The following is a 22088-nucleotide window of genomic DNA, read 5'->3' as shown; positions in this document are numbered from 1 at the left end:
ATGAGCCTGGCAGGCTACAGTCCATGAGGATGCAAAGAGTCAGGTATGACTTGGTGACTAAACAGCAACAATATATATTCAGTAAGTTTTATATAGAAAGGTCATTATTATTTTACAATATTTTTGTCTAAACTTTATGTATGTCCATATTTATTGGCTCAGATGGTTAAGAATCTGCCTGCAATGCAGGAGACACAGATTCGATCCCTGGGTCAGGAAGAACCCCTGGAGAAGGGAATGGCACCCCACTCCAGTATTCTTGCCTGGAGAATCCCGTGGACAGAGGAGCCTGATGGGCTATAGTCCATGGGATCCCACAGGGTTGGACACAACTGGGTGACACTTTCACTTTTTCTTGTCCATATTTAATGTCTCAAAATCAAATGTGTTTATCACTGTGGACTCAGACAATACAACTTGGCCAGCACTATTCTAAAACTTTACTGCTTGGCTGGACTTTTTGCTCTGGCTGTTCTGGTCCACTCCCAGCACGACAGACCGAGAGAAAGGGTCAGTGCAAAGGGAGAGAGGTACAGAGATGGATGACAGTATTTCAATAAGGTGGAAGCGTCATTGTCAACAATGAATTCATTTATTTTTAGTACAAGTGTATCTCTCAGACGTAAGGTATGCTAAAAGGATAAAAAGGTAGAAAGCTTTCCTACTTATCCAAACTTACAACACTCTCACTTCATGGAATTTATATTCTTCATTTGCTTAGAATGTAAATTCTGTACTTAGAGTGAGTAGAGCCTGAGTATTATTAATAATACATACATATGAAGTGAATTGTATTAACATCACAGAATTTGCATTGTTCATTTCAAAGTCACCTAACAATATAACTAATTTAAAAATACAGTTTGTATAAATTTGATTTATTTTATTTAAAGTGTTTTACAGACAGGCATTGAAAAAGTACTCTGATGGACAAAGATGTACTTTGTTATTTTCTTATTTTTATAAATATTTAAGATTTATTGTTTCTGACTTTCTTAACTAATAACAATAATTGAAAATATGATGGATAAATTGTATTTTCTTCATTAGTAGCAGTGCTTCTAAAAGCTAAAACTCTTAGAAATAAAATCACTTTGCATAGAAACAGAGATGCAATGAATTCCATAATCACAGAAGAATCTGTTCCATTTTAATCTTTTGACTAGCATTAAGTACCTAATTTAGCCTACTAGTTTTCTATGCATTAAATGAAAGTGGGAGATTTAAGAAGGGAAAAAAGATATTAGTGATAATTAAGCCCTTAAAAATACCAAGTATATTCAAACTAACATAGCTATTAATTAGGAAGATAGATCAATGTGTCTAAAGCTTTAATGTATATAAGCACTATTTAAAATGAAGTTTTCTTGGATGATGTCCACATCAGTTAAAAAAAAAAAAAAACGAAAAAAAAAAAGTGGAGTTCAGATATGAAAGTGGCCCTTGGAAAATGCTTCAAAAATTCCTGGAACAGAGAAATCCAAGTGCTATTCTCTTGGACTGGAAAATTAATGTGAATGAACTCTAACCTAAAAAGACCTTTACATGAGAAGCAGAGAGGAGAAAGTGTGGCAAGATTTAAGGAAAAACTTTGTGCAACATTTTAGGTTATAATCATGCAGAGAAGAAGGAAACTTGAGGCCTTAAACAAAATGTCAATATTCTTTTGGAAACCAGTACAAACTATATTGATAAATATTTATTTCTAATATAAATGCCAAAAAGTAATTACATTTTCTTACTAGATACCACAGGAAAATTATCTTAAATTGTTTTTAAAATGCAAATTTTCAAAACTAGGATATTATATCTCATAGCTAATACAAATTTTGTTTAATAGTAAAATTATCTCTTACCCGATTGATTAAAAAATCCTGTGGACGTTTCCAGGAATAAATTTTCAATGATGACGGTAACTCAATTTTTCCTTCAGGGTCTTCAAAAAAATGCTACATAAAAAAATGTGTTAAGTTTTTTCTCTATATAGCTTTATTAAAATAAAAACAACTCTATCCCAATAAAAATGAATATATCAAATGAACCTGAACAATAAAGAAGCATTTATAGAGGAATTTGTGTGACTGTTCTCACAGCTAGTTCATAAAGTACCTAGAGAATATTGAATTAACATTGCTATAATTAATTAATGAAACCTTGGTTATTAAATAGCATTTTGATTGCAGAGGAAGTAGTCTGAACAAGCATGAGCTGCTTCGGAGTGTGAATTAGGTATGGTAGGGAGACAATTTTGAATGGGCCAGTAAGGCCATTTTTTCCAGTGAAAATATTGGGGTTTTTTAATCTAAGTAAAGAAGATTTAAAAAATATTTACTTATTTTTCAATGGTTAGAATCATAAAAAGGATTGCATGTAAATGAAATTTGTACCTTTGACCTGACTTTGATTTATTAATCATTTTAATTAAACGTTATTTTGGTGTAATCATGATTCATAAACCATTATATGAAATGATACAGAGAGTTCCTTGGTTCTCCATTCAATTTTTCCAGTAGTAACCCCTTAAAAAACTGTAGTACACAATCAGGATATTGACTCTGACACAGACAAGATTACAGAACAGTTCCACCGGCACAAGGAGCCTCGTTATACCTTTGTAGAGCCACAGGGACCCTCCAACTCCCCAGTCTGTGTTTAATCCATACCAGTCAGCAATTGCTACTTTAGTCTTGACTTTTATAATTTTGTTATTTCAGTAATGTTGTATGAATAGAACCATATAGTCTGTAACCCTTTGGATTTATTTTATTTCTCTGCCTAAATAAAGTTCTTGCATGTGTCAATAGTTGGTTGTTTATTGCCGAGTAATATTTCATGCTATAGATATTTGTTCGTTTACCATCTGCCCATTGAAGGACATCCGAGCTGTTTCCAGTTTCAGGCTGTTACTAATAAAGCTGCAATGAATGTTGTGTACAGGTTTGTTTTTTGTGTGAACGTAAGTTTCCATTTTTCTGGAACAAATGCACAAAAAAGGCAATTAATTCATTCGTTTTTGACCCCCAACTATGGATCAATTGGTGAATTCTGGAGAAAGAATGGTGCCCAAATGCAAGCGGTCTAGTAAGTTAGAGACACTTCAAGTAACTGCTATGTGAAAATTCTTGGCTCATGAGGTGGTGGGTGATGAGGGATCTTTATGAGAAATAAAAATTTATTGAGATTTTTATCAAAAATAAAGATATGAAAATTTCTAGGAGTACAAACAAGATGCTAGAGCAACATAATCTATCTGTGGTGAGGGCAGAGAGTAAATTTCCCCTCAGTTAATGGGCACAGATCAAATAAATACTGTTTTGATTTTCATTATATGTTTACCTAACACTCATGTGTCTTGAGAAATAGGTTATATTTGAGGACATTGTCTGAGAGTTAAACCTAATAAATTTCTGTGTATCTGAAGCATACGGTTTATTGTCACACTTAACATACTGGAATAATTCAAATGATGACAAAGGCAACTCCGACATCTAGTCAAAATGATAGAAGAATGAGTTTAAAAGAGAGACTGATGTTTTTCCAAGAGAAGTACTAGACTTCTGGGGTTCCCTCACTTTGCTTTTTTCCCCTAAAAGTATTAACTTCGAAATTTTAAAGTGCCCATCTGAAAATTCTCAGAGTTCCTTCTAGATCTGTTTCTATTATCTGTTTTTCCTCTTGATTTTTAGTCACTTGGTTATGTTTCTCTTCCTGTCTAGTAAATTTTGAGTCTATGCTATATACTGGATATAAAAATATATAAATTCTAAATGGTGATGTCTTCCTCCCAAGAGGAGGATTTTATTCCCTTCTGACAGAGTGCAAGATAAATTTGACCTAGTCAACATTGGGTCTTAGGATTTGGTAGGGCTGGTGTACTTTTTCCATACTTACTCATTATGGAATGCTGTAGCTATGTTGGGGCACTAATGGAAAGTCTGGAGTGTTTATCAAGCTAACTTGGTGTACATGAAATTCCAATCTCTAGCTATCATTATGAAATCTGTTCTCAGTTATTTAGCTTCCAGAATGCTGTTTTTTTAATTCATTTGCTCTGCAGCAAAAGCTTCACATTCATAGCTTATGAGGTACATAGATGTCTCAAGATAAAATTGTATGCAAAGTTTTCAGATCACTTCTCCATAGTTAGCCCTGGGATCTGGGTTCAAGGTCTGCTTCGGCAGCTTCAGACAATATGCTACTTCACTTCAAGTCAGAAAAACTGACACAAGCTCCAGGCCACTGCTTTCTTCTTGGTCTCTACTTTCCATACCTTGAATTAATAAATGACTTTGAGGAAGAAATTAGTGGGGCTCATCCCATTATGATTCCCTTTTCTCCAGGATTTGAGCCTCTCCTATTGTTAATGGTCCTCTTGTCGTGTTGCTTTAGGTATATTTCTTACATCTACCTTACAGTACTTTATCATATAGTTCTCCATTTGGTTCACTCACCATATCCTTTCTTTGTCATCCGTTAGGTGAGGAATTCAGACCTAACTCTGGACTTACAGGAAATGGTCAGCTCATCTGATACCAATTTCCTGATCACTAGCCTCACACTTCAAGAAGTGGCCTTCTGTAACAATCCAAGGAGAACTGCCAGGGTCATATGCATAAGGCAGTTTCTTCTGGTAAAACCTGTAAGAGTTTAGCTCAGTTCAGTCGCTCAGTCGTGTCTGACTATTTGAGACCCCATGAACAGCAGCACTCCAGGCCTCCCTGTCCATCACCAACTCCCGGAGTTTACACAAACTCATGTCCACTGAGTCGGTGATGCCATCCAACCATCTCATCTTCTGTTGTCCCCTTCTCCTCCTGCCCTCAATCTTTCCCAACATCAGGGTCTTTTCAAAAGAGTCAACTCTCGCATCAGGTGGCCAAAGTATTGGATTTTCAGCTTCAACATCAGTCCTTCTAAAGAACACCCAGGAACAATCTCCTTTAGGATGGACTGGTTGGATCTCCTTGCAGTCCAAGGGACTCTCAAGAGTCTTCTCCAACACCACAGTTCAAAAGTATCAATTCTTTGGTGCTCAGCTTTCTTTATAGTCCATCTCTCACATCCATACATGACTACTGGAAGAACCATATCCTTGACTAGACAGACCTTTGTTGACAAAGTAATGTCTCCACTTTTTAATATGCTGTCTAGGTTGGTCATAACTTTCCTTCCAAGGAGTAAGTGTCTTTTAATTTCATGGCAATTACTGCAATCACCATGTGCAGTGATTTTGGAGCCCCCCAAAATAAAGTCAGCCATTGTTTCCAGTTTCCCCATCTAATTGCCATGAAGTGATGGGACTGGGTGCCATGATCCTAGTTTTCTGAATGTTGAGCTTTAAGACAACTTTTTCACTCTCTTATTTCAGTTTCATCAAGAGGCTCTTTAGCTCCTCTTCACTTTCTGCCATAAGGATGGTGTCATCTGCATATGGCAATCTTGATACCAGCTTGTGCTCCACCCAGCCCAGCGTTTCTCATAATGTACTCTGCATATAAGTTAAATAAGCAGGGTGACAACATATAGCCTTGACATACTCCTTTTCCTATTTGGAACCAGTCTGTTGTTCCATGTCTAACTGTCGCTTCCTGACCTGTATACCGGTTTCTCAAGAGGCAGGTCAGGTGGTCTGGGATTCCCATCTCTTTCAGAATTGTTCACAGTTTATTGTGATCCACACAGTCAAAGGCTTTGGCATAGTCAATAAAGCAGAAGTAGACGTTTTTCTGGAACTCTCTTGCTTTTTCAATGATCCAGCAGATGTTGGCAATTTGATCTCTGGTTCCTCTGCCTTTTCTAAAACCAGCTTAAACATCTGGAAGTTCATGGTTCACGTATTGCTGAAGCCTGGCTTGGAGAATTTGGGGCACTGCTTTACTAGCATGTGAGATGAGTAGTTTGAGCAATTGTGCAGTAGTTTGAGCATTCTTTGGCATTGCCTTTTTTTAGGATTAGAATGAGTTTATTTGCCACCATATTTTAGAAATGCAGTCACAAGGCTTGGAGTGTCCAGGACTCACTCCAGTGGGAAATTGTTGCTTCCTGAGCCATGAATGCTGAGCTTGTGGAACAGAACTGGGGGTGGGAAGCAGGGTTCTATCTCAGATGGCACCACTTTGCATTGCCATAACAATTGAGATTTGAGCTGTGCTTTCCTACCTTCTGAAAGTTGCATTGGAAGAATGGGGTATTGGCTAGGTTCTGAAATGTCAAGTTCCAGTGAAATAGCCTCTATTCACAGCAGTAGTATGAGGGAAGTGCTTCCCAAAGCATGCAGTTTCATACAGCATCCAGCAATAGCCCAATGTGTTATCCCCAAATAAAATGAACATCAAGTGACCAGCACCCTTATTATCACTTGAGTCTCAATGGTTTTCTTCCAATAAATATTCTTCCAATAGACTTACCCTTGTTTCAACATCATTGAAAAGTTCCAGAATTTGATACCCAACCTTCCAGAGATTTGCAAGAACTTTTCATAATCATCTGATAAAAAAAAGCTTGGATTGTAAGGTCCTTAAAATATTACTTGTATCTCATTTCCTATTTCAGAGTTTTCAGATACTCTGTTCTTCTCTTCCCAGTTGCTTCTTTATAATTTAAAGTGACTTATCTCTGAATCTTTTCCAGAGCTCAGCTGCTCAACTGAGAATTTGTAAAATCTATTTTTTTTTTTGCTGATGAAAATTCCCAAACAATCCCTATAAGATCTGAATTTCTATTAAAATATGTAAAACATAACCATTTTCATTTGAACCCAGAGAGTTCAAAAGTCCCTTGCATCTAAACATTTCATAATTACCTTAGGTATGGTATGAAGAATACATTGTCTCACATATTGTTATTTGAAATTGTCCAAATACTAACAATGTCAGAAATTAATTATACTTACTGCCTTTTGTGTAAACAAATTACTGATACGAATCATGCAGTTTGTGATTTTGCACTTTGTGAACAAAATGCAAATGCTAATAAGTACAATTTCTGAGAGTTCTTTGCAAATAAAGACAATAGAGTTCAACCTAGCCATTACGGCAATTTTGTGTTTTGAAAATTGTACTGTGTTCTAAAAGTACTTCTGTTGAATGAATTACTGCATCAAATAAATGGACCATATTTAAAATGAAACCCAGACTAGTATTTTCTACAAAGAGGTTTTTGGAAATAAATATTCTTAAGTAAGCAATTTAACTGGAAACTGTAGGAACTCAATTCTCAGCTTCAATCTCAGGGATGTGCCATGTTTAAAAGTCACAGGTAGGAAATTTACTGGTGGTCAGGGGTTAAGACACTGCCTTCTAATGTATGGGGTACATGTTCGATCCCTGGTTGGGGAGTTAAGATCCCACATCTCATGGCCAAAAAAAAAAGCAAAAAATAAAACAGAAACAATATTGAAACAAAATCAATAAAGACTTTAAAAATGATCCACATTAAAAAAAAAAAAACTTTTATAAAATGTCACAGGTAAATGAAGAATGACAAAGATTTTTACCGAAATATCTTGGGGTACAGATATAAGAGGGATTAAATTCTTACCTCGTAACATCTCTTAAAAATTTATCTTTCCTATAATCTTTAAATAACAGCTCACAATTTTGTGGAGACTTCTCATTTCCTAAACCAACATCTCTAAATACCTGGTTCTCAATTCTCTCGAAATCTATTAGCTAGCTTATTCTATCCCTTTCATTCTTATGAATTTTTGGTCATTTCTCTCCTCCCATTTACTTAAATGCAATTCATCAAAGCTCAGGACTAAAGCCCTGGAGAGACAAGGTAGGATGAGGGAAGTTAAGGTGGACAAAGATAAAATTTCTCTTTTTAATGGAGGCTGTGGAGAAGAGTGAGCACGCACACATGTGAACAAATCCTATTGCACTTAAAATCAAAAACCAAACTGAAGTCTAGTCACAGTCAAGCCTACTTACAAGTACAGGGCTCTTCCCCATTTTGTCCTTTTCTTTCGCACCTTTCCCTGCATCCCACTTCTCGGCATTTATGTCTGCTTCACTCCATTCTGGCCAGATTGGGAATTTCCCCTTCTTCTGTTCAGACGGTTGTACATTACTGCCAAAAGGGTACTGACTAGAGACAGAGAAGGGAGGTGGTTTGAATTCAAATCTCTGAGGTAAAATACTAGATAATTTCATGAAATAAATTTAATTATCTTCTTAGCAAACGTATCAAACATATTTTTCAATGTAGTCATACCTGTAGATAGACAACTTCCACATGTTAAGGTTTTAAAGACTGAAATACCACAAAAAAATTATTCTGTAAGCAAATTTTGAACATTAGCTCTTATATAGCATCACTGACTCAATGGACATGAATTTGAGCAAACTCTAGAAGATAGAGAAGGACAGGGGAGCCTGGTGTGCGGCAGTCCATGGAGTTGCAGAGTCAGATATGACTTAGCAACTGAACAACAAGTTCTTACTTTCTGAGGCAGGACATTCATCATCAACATAGAAGGGGAATAACAATGAAGGGGAATGGTGGTGGTTTAGTTGCTAAATCATGTCTGACTCTTGCAACCCCATGGTATAGCCCACCAGGCTCCTCTGTCCATGGGATTTCCCAAGCAAGAATACTGGAGTGGGTTGCCATGTCCTTCTCCAGGTAAGCTTCCTAACCCAGGGATCGAACCCAGGTCTCCTGCATTGGCAGGCAGATTCTTTATTGACTGAACCATCAGGGAAGCGTATCAAGGGGAATTTTTATATATAATTCATACTCTCAAAAATCCTTTACTTGTATAATAGTAACACATTAGCTATAGTAATAGCTCTCTGAAGAAGAGTGCAATTATAATTTGGATTTATCCCAATCTAAAAAGTCCACTATGGTCATCATTTTAAAAGAAAATTTAGAAATACAAATCAGATAAATAAGAAAGGCATACTCACATCATTCTAGAAACCATATCATTAAAAATTATTCATCCCCTTAGATTAATGTATAAGGATATACATCTTTCTTTAAAAATTACATAATTCATCATGTTCTCTTTTATAGATTGCTTTTTTCCACTTATCAGTACACTGTTGATAGTTTCCATGCAAATAAGTGTTTACAAATTAAATACTAATTTAATGATTGCATAATATTCCATTGTATGATATATTGTCTTTCATTTAACTAACTTTCTATATTTGGAAATTTGAGGCTTTTAATTTTTAAATTATTCCCAATTATAAGCAAGACTGTGATGGCTGCCCTTTTGCCAAATCTTTGCATACATTATCATTTCCTTGGGACAAATTTTAATAAGGAAACTTACTGCATCAAAATACTTGCATGTTGAAAATTTGTGATATATATTTTGACTAATTTTCTACCGGAAAGTTGGACTTACACTCTCATCATTAGTATACTGGAGTTTTCCTATCTCTAAACCTCTGGTTTTGCTTTTTCTACATTTTAATGAATTGTAAAGTCTAAAAAAGGCATCTCTTTATTTGAGATTTAGCTACTTGTGAGGCAGGAACCCTGCTCTGGACCTTGGGATAAGCAGTGAACGAACCAGACTTAAATCTCTACTCTTATTGAGTTCAGACTCTAGCAGTGGAGACACATAATAAACAGTGTAAATTTAGTAAAATAAATAGTAAAGTGAAAAACACTGAAAAGAATTATAAAATAGGAAAGGGGACCTGAAGAGTTAACTTGCACAATTATTAATATGGTGGTTATGTAAAGTGTCTGTATTATAATGTTTAAGAAAATAAAGGATCAAGCTATGTGGATACCCATGGGAAAAACGTTCCACAAACAAGGAAGAGTATTCCGGATGCAAAGAGCATCCCAGTTTATTTGAAGAATAATGAGATCAGTGTGACCGAAGAGGGGTTTAGAAAGAGAAGGTTTCTGAGTGGTCACAGGTGGGGCAAAGATGATAAAGGGGATCCAAACAAAGGTAAGTGCATGGGTTTTTAGTCTGAGTGAGGCAGGAAACCAAAGGAGGGCTTTGAACAGGGGTATGACATGACATAACTGAAATTTTCTAATCACTCTCGTAGCTATGTTCAGAAAAGACTAAAGGAGACAAAAGAGACAACTTGGAAGGCACTGTAACAGGTAAGAGCTGGTTGTGGTTGGGACCAGGTTGGTAACAGTAAAGGAGGCAAGAAATAGTCCCTAGTGTGTATTTTAAAAGTAGAGCAAGCTGACTGAATTGATATTTCCTGAAAGACAAAAGACTATGGGATGGGACAAAACTGGGGTAGGAAATAAAGCAATATTTCACTTTTGAATGAGTTGCATTGTAGACGTTTATCATACATCCATGGAGATGCTGAATAGGTAGGTAGATATAGCATTCTGAAGTTTGGGAGAAAGAGTAAAAGTGAAAATTTGAGAATCATTAGCATTTCCTTGATATCTAACGTTTTAAAACTTGGTGAAATTACCAAATCATACACAAAGAAGAAGCACTCTCAGGGATGTTATTCAAAATGCCTAACAATTGGGAAGGAAATGAGCATTAACTGATCTAAACAGATGATCTCTGCACTGCTGGATCAGGGTCTTCAAAGCCAGCACCTCTGACAGACATTTATTCTTTAAGTAGAAGAGTGGGGGACATAAAGTCCACAGGTGGGACAAGGCCCCAGGGCAAGAATCAGAGAAGTCTGGGGATCAGGGCTATGGGTGAGGTTATTGTTAAGGCTATTCACCAATCAATATAAAAACATTCCAATATTCTATCAGTTACTGCAGCTGTATACCTGCCCTAGTACTCCATGTACAAAGAGAAGAAAACAAACAAACAAACAAACAAAAAAATACCAGAAAACTGAGAAAAGCAGTCAGTGTGTGTGGTTGTTGTTCAGTTGCTAGGTCATATCCAAGTCAGCACCTCCACGGACTGCAACACACCAGGCTTCCCTGTCTTCACTCTCTCCTGGAATTTTCTCAGCCTCATGTCCATTAAGTTGATGATGCCATCCAACCATCTCATACTCTGTTGCCCACTTCTCATCTTGCCCTCAATCTTTCCCAGCATCAGGGTATTTTTCCAGTGAGTTGGCTCTTCACATAAGGTACCAGAGTATTGGAGCTTTAGCTTCAGCATCAGTCCTTCCAATGATTTCCTTTAGGACTGATTTCCTTTAGGATGGAGTGGTTTGATCACCTAGCAGTCCAAGGGACTCTCAAGAGTCTTCTCCAGCACAGCAATTTGAAAGCATCAATTCCTTGGCACTCATCCTTCTTTATGGTCTAACTCTCACATCTGTACATGACTACTGGAAAAACCACAGTTTTGACTAGACAGAACTTTGTCAGCAAAATGATGTCTCTGCTTTTTAATAAACTACCTAGTTTTGTCATAATGTTTCTTCCAAGGAGCGAACGTCTTTTAATGTCATGGCTGCAGTCACTATTTGCAATTTGGGATGATGCAGATGGACCCACTCTTTATGTTAATTAAAGTTAGTAATCTGCACTAGTTCTCTATATCAGTCTCTCTGTGCCTGGGTGGATTTTCTCATTCACCCTTTTACAGAGGATTAAACTGGAAAGCCATGCCTTTATCTAAGGTGGGAGCACTTCCTTTCCTCTGGGGATCAAGATCTTGCCTTATATCTTTTTAAACAAAAGGTTCCACTTTCATAAACTGATAAGCCTTCCCTGGCAATCCAACCATCATTCTGACTTTCAGTTCCCTTCTTATTTCTGGATCCTGAATATTTGTATTTCTTATGTATGTGTTTCTAGGTGTTATTATTTTTATAAATTGGAATCCACCATCTTGCTAGAAAAGAAAGTCTGATAATATGTACATTGTAAAGGGGTGGTTCTAGGTAGCATGTAAGAAAATATGAAAAGGATGACTATGATAGTTATCAGGGAAAAGGGGCAATTTTTCACAATATTAATTGTTAAAAATCAAGGTATCAATTAGTGTATTATAGTACCTGTTTTACTCAATGTTGGTATAATCTTACAGATAAAAAGAAATTAGCAATTTTTTATCCATTAAAACCATGGTAAAATTACCTCATTTAAGAAGTTAAAAAACCCTAAAAACTCATTTTGTAAAAGGAAGATTTAATTTACAAAAATAAGTGTTCTATTGAGACTATGTTTTGCTTTCCTCTTCATTCTGTCAAGTGTAAGTAAATATATACTGGCTTCCTCCCTTAAGCTGTTAAGCCTTATCACTAATTGGCCTACTTTCCTTGTAACATGTCAAATTTATTTCCATCTATATTGGAGATCATTTAGAAAGAATCTCATTAGAGATATTTTATACCAGCTCAGTAGCTCCCCTATTGTGCTAAACACACAGTACAAGCAGTGGTCAAATACAGCCCAATGTCAAATATACCATAGACTTTGAATGATTGCGTACAATTGTTGCTTTTGAAACTTTCAGCACAGTGTGCCTTTGAATATCATTGCCAGAATGTACCTACTGTTCTAGCATAGTTGGGATCCTTTAAAATATTCAAAGCCCATTATTCCTGACTTCATCATTTCTGAGAATAAGATAATCCCTCTCCAGTACTCTTGCCTGGAAAATCCCATGGATGGAAGAGCCTGGTGGGCTGCAGTCTGTGGGGTCGCTAGGAGTCGGATACGACTGAGCAACTTCACTTTCACTTTTCACTTTCATGCATTGGAGAAGGAAATGGCAACCCACTCCAGTGTTCTTGCCTGGAGAATCCCAGGGATGCGGGAGCCTGGTGGGCTGCCGTTTATGGGGTTGCACAGAGTCGGACACAACTGAAGTGACTTAGCAGTAGCAGCAGTACACACAGAAGTAACCCAGGACTTTTGAAGATTTAGGAATTGATACTTTTGGGAAATAAATTTTAAAAAAATTGAAACATGCAAAGAAATCAAACCTGCCCCTGAAAAATCGGGGGTATATGCAGGGTTACTCTATTCATATAGCAATATACCCAATACTAGTAAAGGATTTAATTCACTAGAATTACAAGTTGTATAAAAGATTTTGAAGGTATTTTCTCTAGTTATATGACTAAACGTTTTCTTCTACACAGTTAATCTAAATATGCTATTGAGATAAGTGAACCATCCTGACCCTTTTAGGAGAGGCTAGCAATTTATAAACAAAACATATCTGTGGAAATTTATTGTTTTAAAAAATAAATTAGTAAAAGTCAACAAGGATTGTTTATAATATAAAATATGCTCAGACACTTAGTCGTGTCTGACTCTTTGGTACCCTATAAGGAAATGGCAACCCACTCCAGTATTCTTGCTTGGAGAATCCCATGGACAGAGGAGCCTGGCGGGCTACGGTCCACAGGGTCGCAAAGAGTCAGACACAACTGAGCAGCTTCACACACATATATTCCGAATGCCAAATGATATTCCAAAGGAAACCAATGCTTAGAGGGAAGAAAATTCTAGAAAGCCAGGCAAGGGACTGGTTTCCAGAGCAGAAATACAAAATGTAAAGGTTCTCCTGGGGAAAACAGAGAAAACACAAAAGAAGCAAATTTACAACAGAAGGCCAAGTCAGACATCTGACATGAAAATGATACATAAAGTGGGAAACATATACAAAGGTGTTAAAATATTTATATATTTCATTACTAAAATGAATTGATCACAATTGAAAGTTATTAAAAATGTGAGTGGCTGGTTGCCAGAGGCAGAGCATGAGGGATAGGCAAAATGGACGTAAATGATCAAAACGTGCAAACTTTAATGATTAACATAGTGACTATAGTTAATAATACACTGCTGTAGCTTTGAAAGTTACTAACAAAGTAGATCTTAAAAATTCACATCACAAGGAAAATATGTGCAACTCTGTACTGTGACATGTTAACTAGACTTATTGTGGTAATCATTCATAATGTATACAAATATCAAATCATAATGTTCATAGCTGAAACTAATATAATATTATATATCAGTCATGTCTCAATTTTTTAAAAAAGTTAATGGACTAATTACAGAAAGAACTTCTAGTGGTGATTTGGGGGCTGGAATAGTGTAATCCACAAGCAAGTACTTGGAACTGGAATTGAGTAAGCTTAAAAGTTTATTTTGGAAAAAAAGGTGAATTCACCCTGCAAATGTCAGACCAGAAATGAGCAAGTGGCTAGAGTGGGTTTCCTTGGTGGCTCAGTGGTAAAGAACATGTCTGCCAATGCAGAAGACATGGGTTCGATCCTTGGGTCAGGAAGATCCCCTGGAGGAGGAAATGACAACCCACTCCAGTATTCTTGCCTAGAGAATCCCATGGACAGAGGCACATGGTGGGCGACAGCCCATAGGTTTACAAAGAATCAGACACGACTCAGCAACTGAGCATGCAGGCACGAGTGGCTAGAGTATTCATGAGCTCCTAGCTTTGAACTAAGTCTGGAATAACTCCCCTACAGTTTATGGTGTAAGAGGCAATACATCAATTTCCTGTGATTCCACAAGGAAATAGGCTGGCCAAAAGGGAAAAAAATGGGGATGGAGTGGCTCTCTACCTCTATGGATGGTGTACTAGGGATAGCACTTCATGCATGGGAGAAAAGTCTCCCTATGTTAAGACTTGACTGGAAGCAAGGGTATTGTAAAAATGTTCCCACTCATCAGAAAAGAGAAATATTCTTCAGGGAGTTCAGAAAAGCAGCTACTTGCCAATTGATGGAAAGTAGTTTAATAATATAGCAACTATCCTGTCCTTTTTACGAGAGCATCCCTGCAGAATGTTAGAATGGGTAGGAAGAGACTCATCCTAAAAACCATCCAAACCTAATGGCAGAAAATAGCATGCATGAGCTTAAAATATCTACAAAATATGAACATTACAAAGCAAAAAAAAAAAAAAAAAAAAGAAGGAAACTTAAAACTAAAAGGACAGTCAGGAAATCACACTCAAGGAAAGATAAATACTGTAACAGATTTAAAAGATATTTAAAATGAATATATTTAGAGTTACCAAAGAGACAAAGGAAGAAATGTTTCTGCTTTACAGTGAGAACAAGAAGATACTGAACAAGCAAACAAAAAATAAGACCAATATAAAAAATAGACATTGGAAAATTTTAATAATGAAAACTTCAGATATTGAAAGAGTAGACTAAATAAGGCTGAAGAGGACTATGATTTGGAAGGCAAAATTTAAAAAACAATCAAGTTCTTGCATAGATAGATAAAGAGAAAATGTGAAATGACAAGTAGATCATTCTCAGAAAGATGAAATGGTTAAAATGGTGGGGGCTGGCGGGGAGGGTTTTTGGGAGAAATATTTTATGATATTACTACTGAAAAATGCTCAGAATTGAGAAAGTCATGTCTTCAGATTGGAAAAAGCACATCAACCAATAACAAAGCACAAGTGAGAGGTCAGGAGATGGAATTCTGGATCTAGATTTATCAGCTGGAAATTATAGGCCAATACTGAAAATGAGAATTTGAAGAATTGAGCAGTTGCCTAAAAATAAAGTACAATCAAATTGACAGCCAATAGTAGACAATATAAAGCAGTGAAGTGATGTCTTCTAAGCTGAGGTAAAATAACTGTCAACCTTGGAATTAAGACCCAATTAAGCTCTTAGTCAAAAGTGAGAGAGAAACATTTATTTTAAATTAGATAAAAACATTTTTAAAATGTGAATTTACCAGAACAGATTCTTGCCCCCCCCACCAAAAAAAATAATGAAGGATTTATCTTCAGGAAAGTAGCCATGAATCTAGAACTAAAGTGTGGAATACAAGTTTGAATGGTAAATAAATGAATCACTGTAACATTTTGGTAAAATTCTAAAAAGTCATTTCCTGTGAACAAATAATGGTAATAACAACTTCATGCTTTTGAAAGTATCCAAAATAAAAGAGATGGGAAAAGGAGGGAATTCTGACAGACACCAGTGTGCCTGAATTTTCTTTAGGAATAATACTAACTGTGGACTTTGTAGGAAAATACTTAAAAATGAGTGTATTTTAAAAGATCAAGGATTGTTGGGATTTCCCCGGAGGTCCAGTGGCTAGGACTCTGCCTTTCCCTGGTAGGGGAATTAAAATCCTACATGCCATGCAGTGTGGGGAAAAAAAAAAAAATTGAGTAACGTCTTAGTCAATTTGGGCTGCTATAACATCATACCATAGAATCAGTGGTTTATAAACAATAGAAATATATTTTTCACAGTTCTGGAGTCTAGAAGTCTGGCATCAAGGTGCCAGCATGGTCAGGTTTTGATGAGAGCCTTCTTGTGTTTTACAGATGACTGACTTTTCATTGTGTCCTCGTATGGAGCAAAGACGTAGATAACTCTCTGGCCTCTTCTTATAAGGGCACTAATCCCAAGCATGAGAGATTTACACTTATGACCTTATTACTGCCCAAAGCCTCACCTCCAAATACCATCACACTGGGATAAGGGTTCCAACAAATGAATTTTGGGGTACACAGACATTCAGTCTATTGCAAGGATATTTCAAGGAATAAAATATAAAACTTCCAAACTAAGAAGAGAACATAAGGAGTAGATCTGACATTAGGGAACAACTCACTATGCTTTGGGCAGAAGGGAAATAGGGAATACAGAATTTTAAAAACTAAGATCAAATGAACAAATATGACTGGAGACTAAAACGTTTTAGAAAAATCACTATTTGAGGATGAGAAAGGAATCTCAGCCAACAGTTCGCTTATTTTAAACTCACATTTATTGAACACCTGCTGTATGACAAGCACTAAATGATGGGGTTACAGACATGTAAATATATATCTATGTTCTTGAGTTTATTTTGTAAGGCAAGCAGGTAAACAGTAAATTTCAGAATAATGTGGTATGTGCAGAGAGGGAAGTATTCACAGGTGGTAAAGAACATGCCCAATATGAGGCAATTAGGAGAAACTTCCTGCAATAAATAGCATCTAAACTGTCTTGAAAGATAACTACAAATTTTCCAGATTGAGAAAGGAGAAAGGACATCACTGTGAAAGGAAAACAGCATACAAGACAGAGGCAGGAAATAGCAGTGTGGGTTTAGAGAATTACGAACTCTTGAGTATCTGCGTGAGCATGTAGCGCAAGGCGACGGGAAATCAGGTGGGAGAGAAACACAAGGTAAGCGGGCTGCCTCCACTAAGGGTTTTGTTGAGGCACTTGAACCTTAGTTTGTAGTTTTGGGCGAGTTGGCCCACTATACCAAGAATTTATTTTTAGAGGCATATTATTTAGCATTTACTCAGACCACTGTATAGGACAGGAAGTTTAAGGAAGACTGAAGTTGCAATACAACTCAAAAGTGAGCACAATATAATTATGAACGTCTTTTTTTGAGGTAATCTCCATAATATCTGGAAGTTGCATTCTTTCAGTTAAAACTTCTGTATCATGATGTCTCCATTACATCAAAAACCAATTTTAAAAAATATAATATCTTTGTGATTCAATGGACTGTAGTGCACCAGGCTCCTCTGTCCATGGAATTTTTCAAGCAAGAATACTGGAGTGGGTTGCCATTTCTTCCTCCAGGGAACTTCCTGACCCAGGGATTGAACCTGTGTCTCTTACGTCTCCTGCATTTGCAGGCAGATTCTTTGCCATTGTGCCCCTAGGAAGCAATATACACTGTCAATTATAGTCAATTTGGAATATTATTTTAAAGTAAAGAATTCTATTCACATTTACAATATATTATTTGTGGATATATCTCTATCAGTTCAGTTCAGTCGCTCAGTCATGTCCCGACTGTTTGCAAACCAATTAACCATAGCATGCCCGGCCTCCCTGTCCATCACAAACTCCTGGAGTCCACCCAAACCCTTGTCCATTGAGTCGGTGATGCCATCCAACCGTCTCATCCTCTTCATCCCCTTCTACTCCTGCCTTCAATCTTTCCCAGCATCAGGGTCTTTTCAAATAAGTCAGCACTTTGCATCAGGTGGCCAAAGTATTGGAGTGTCAGCTTCAACATCAGTCGAGGACTGATGAACATCCAGGACTGATCTCCTTTAGGATGGACTGGTTAGATTTTCTTGCAGTCCAAGGGACTCTCAAGAGTCTTCTCCAACACCACAGTTCAAAAGCATCATTTCTTCGGTGCTCAGCTTTCTTTATGGTCCAACTCTAACTCCATACATGATTACTAGAAAAACCATAACCTTGACTAGACGGACTTTTGTTGACAAAGTAATGTCTCTGCTTTTTAATATGCTATCTATGTTGGTCATAACTTTCCTTCCAAGGAGTAAGCGTCTTTTAATTTCATGGCTGCAATCACCATCTGCAGTGATTTTGGAGCAAAAAAAAATAAAGTCAGCCATTGTTTCCACTGTTTCCCCATCTATTTGTCACAAAGTGATGGGACTGGATGCCATGATCTTAGTTTTCTGAATGTTGAGCTTTAAGCCAACCCTTTCACTCTCCTCTTTCAGTTTCATCAAAAGGCTCTTTAGCTCGCTTCACTTTCTGCCATAATGGTGGTGTCATCTGCATATCTGCATATTGATATTTCTCCTGTCAATCTTGATTCCAGCTTGTGCTTCTTCCAGCCCAGCGTTTCTCATGATGTACTCTGCATAGAAGTTAAATAAGCAGGGTGACAATATATAGCCTTGACATACTCCTTTTCCTATTTGGAACCAGTCTGTTGTTCCATGTTCAGTTCTAACTGTTGCTTCCTGACCTGCATATAGGTTTCTCAAGAGGCAGGTCAGGTGGTCTGATATTCCTATCTCTTTCAGAATGTTCCACAGTTGATTGTGATCCACACAGTCAAAGGCTTTGGCATAGTCAATAAAGCAGAAATAGATGTTTTTCTGGAACTCTCTTGCTTTTTCAATGATCCAGCGGATGTTGGCAATTTGATGTCTGGCTCCTCTGCCTTTTCTAAAACCAGCTTGAACATCTGGAAATTCATGGTTCATGTATTGCTGAAGCCTTGCTTGGAGAATTTGGGGCATTACTTTACTAGTTTGTGAGATGAGTGCAATTGTGCAGTAGTTTGAACATTCTTTGGCATTGCCTTTCTTTGGGGTTAGAATGAAAACTGACCTTTTCTAGTCCTGTGACCACTGTTGAATTTTCCAAATTTGCTGACATATTGAGTACAGCACTTTCACAACATCATCTTTTAGGATTTGAAATAGCTCAATTGAAATTCCGTCACCTCCACTAGCTTTGTTCATAGTGATGCTTCCTAAGGCCCACTTGACTTCACATTCCAGGATGTCTGGATCTAGGTGAGTGATCATATCATCATGATTATCTGAGTCATGAAGACCTTTTTTGTACAGTTCTTCTGTGTATTCTTGCCACCTCTTCTTAATGTCTTCTGCTTCTGTTAGGTCCATACCATTTCTGTCCTTTATTGAGCCCATCTTTGCATGAAATGTTCCCTTGGTATCTCTAATTTTCTTGAAGAGATCGCTAGTCTTTCCCATTCTATTGTGTTCCTCTATTTCTTTGCATCTCTATAAATATTGTTTTTAAACTTCTCATCTTAATGAAGATAAAATGCAGAATTTAAGTAATAAACCTGAGACATATGTCCACTTTAGTTGGAGTAACAGACTTCAACTTAGCAATATTAGTAATTGCATTAAATGTAAGTAGTCTAGATACCAAAATTAAAAGAGACAGATTATAAGATTAGATAAAAATCAAGATCCTACGATATCTATAAGAAATACTTTGTATATATATATACAAATAATTAAGGGATGGAAGAACGTGTTCACATTAATAAAAACAAATGCTTTAAAAAGATTTCAGAACAGAGAATATTATCAGGGATTGAAAATTTTAATTTCATAATGATAAAAAAAGAAAATTCATTGAGATGATGTAATAAACCTAAACTTTTGTTAATACATGAATCAAAATCAGATAGACCTATAAGAATCAAAAGATAGATTCATAAATATAGTGGAAATTAGAACTATCATTCATAATATCTGATAGAACAAGCTGATCAAAAATCGGTAGGGCTGTAGAAGATATAGAATATAGAATACTATCAATTGAAATTGGCTTAACTGACATTTATAGAACACTTCATCACAACAGACACATATTCTTTTCAAGAAAATATCATTTGTCAAATCAGACCATAACCCAAGACATCAAACAATTCTCAATAAATTTAAAAGAATTCAGGTCATACAAAGTATGTTCTTGGCCAATGGAAATTAAAAACATGGAAACTTTGAAGATATTTGGAATGTAGATAAAATGTTTGTGATTAAGCAATGTGTTGGAGAAGAAATCAAAAAGGTAGTTATGAAATATCTGGATTGAATAAAAATGAAAATATAACACATTAAAATGTACAGGATGCCACTAAAGCAATAGGGGAAATTTATAGTACAAAATATCTACGTTAGAGAAGAGTCAAATCTTGGAACAAAGTACTATTTCCACCTTAAGAAATGGGGAAGAAGTAGGCAAGTTAAATCTAAAATAAATTAACAAAAAAACATGAGAGCAGGTTAATAGAATTAGAAAAGAACAAAATGATCAAGAAAAATCAGCAAATCAAAAAGCTAATTCTTTTATTGATTAAACTCTAGTCAGATTGATCAGGAATATAAGAAGATACAAACTACCAATCAGAAATGGAAAAAGGACATTACTACCAACCCCACAGACATTTAAAAGATAATAAGGAAATATTACAAACAACTTTATGTCCATATATTTGATAACTTAGATGAAATGGATCAGCTTCCTGAAGAATACAAACTAAGAACACTCTGTAAAAAGAGATAGATTGGACTGGAGATGTTGAATATCCCTGTATATATTTATTAACAAAGTGAGTTTAGCATTAAACGTTCCCACAAAGAAAACTCCAAACCCAAATGGTTTCACTGGTGAAGTCTATGAAATATTTAAGAAAGACATAATATTAATTCTGCACTAATTGTTGCCAATAACATGAATGAATATCAGGATAATTACGATGACTAAAAGAAGCCATACAAAAGCCAAACAAAAGGAGCTTTATAATTCCATTTATATAAAATGCCAGAAAATGCAAACTAATTGACAGTGACAGAAAATAGGACAGTGATTGCCTGGGGACTGAGGATAGGGAAGGACAGAAGGAAGGAATCACCAAGAGATCAAGGAAAGCTTTTCAAATCATAGATCTGTTCATTATCTTGACTGTGTTGATGCTTTCATATGTGTGGATGTACGTCCACATTTAGCAGAATGCATTCTTTAAGTATGTATGTCAAATACAATGCAATTTATTGGATGTCAAATTTATATCAATAAATCTGTTTTTTAAACAGAAATAAAAAGAAAAGCCTGGGAATTTTAAAAGGTAAATTTAGGAAAATCCAAACATCACTTTGTAATAGCAATATTACCTGTTATTATAGTCATAATATATAGTTAAATTAAATCTTGATTCTGTGATATATTGGACTGCCAAGTCATATGCAACAAAATATATTTTGTCTACATATTCTGTCTTTCATGTATACTGTTCCTGGCAAATTAAACCTTGTATAATTTGGAGTTGGGGAAAAAGTCAAAACTGTCCTTATATGTAATAGAAATAGTTCATACTTGCATTAATATATATTTGATAATCTGTTTATTAATAAAATGCCAATAAAACAACTTTTTAAAACTTAGAAGCACTTGTTAATCACCTACCTAGCAAAGATGACAAAATGATTAAAAAATTCCTAGGTCACTTAACAAGATTATTTAATATAATGAAACATGTATTAATACATGAGTTGAAAACCAAAGAAAACTTTAGCTGACAAAATTATTAAAGACTTCTAAGACAAAAAAGTTTGAAAAGAAGCAGTATCTTATTTACACACAAGCGGATACATTCTCCTATATATGTTTTATTTAGATTATTTCCACTGTAAGGATGTTAAAAGTTCAATAACGTGTGAGTCTTGAATTTTGCTATTATTTTCTTCGAGCATGCTGTTCAAGGTAAAGACATGATTTGATTCATAGTGGGAGGTAGTTTATTTATGCAATGTGCAATCAGCATGCCTTATTAAGTAGGATCAGGTAATACCCTGAAGAAATCAGAATATGAATAGAATACACAATTGACTTAATTTGCATTAGGGGCATTTTGAGCCATATTCTTCACAAATATTAAATACATGAAGA

At 35.9% G+C, this 22088-nt stretch overlaps 1 protein-coding gene across 3 annotated transcripts in view; it reads right to left on the bottom strand.

Moving 5' to 3' along the window:
* Positions 1-22088, bottom strand: part of ADGB (androglobin) — a 185801-nt gene that overhangs the window by 155065 nt on the left and 8648 nt on the right. For all 3 annotated transcript variants that reach the window (XM_040238642.1, XM_040238644.1, XM_040238643.1), the window contains exons 2-3: positions 7932-8088; positions 1857-1949 (exon numbers count right to left, since the gene is read on the bottom strand). In XM_040238642.1, the coding sequence (XP_040094576.1) occupies positions 1857-1949; positions 7932-8088 (250 nt within the window). The remainder of the gene's footprint in view (positions 1-1856; positions 1950-7931; positions 8089-22088) is intronic.

This window comes from Oryx dammah, unplaced genomic scaffold (assembly GCF_014754425.2).
Source record: "Oryx dammah isolate SB20612 unplaced genomic scaffold, SCBI_Odam_1.1 HiC_scaffold_4, whole genome shotgun sequence".
NCBI classification, from domain to species: domain Eukaryota; kingdom Metazoa; phylum Chordata; class Mammalia; order Artiodactyla; family Bovidae; genus Oryx; species Oryx dammah.
This window is presented reverse-complemented; position numbering and strand designations above follow the sequence as displayed.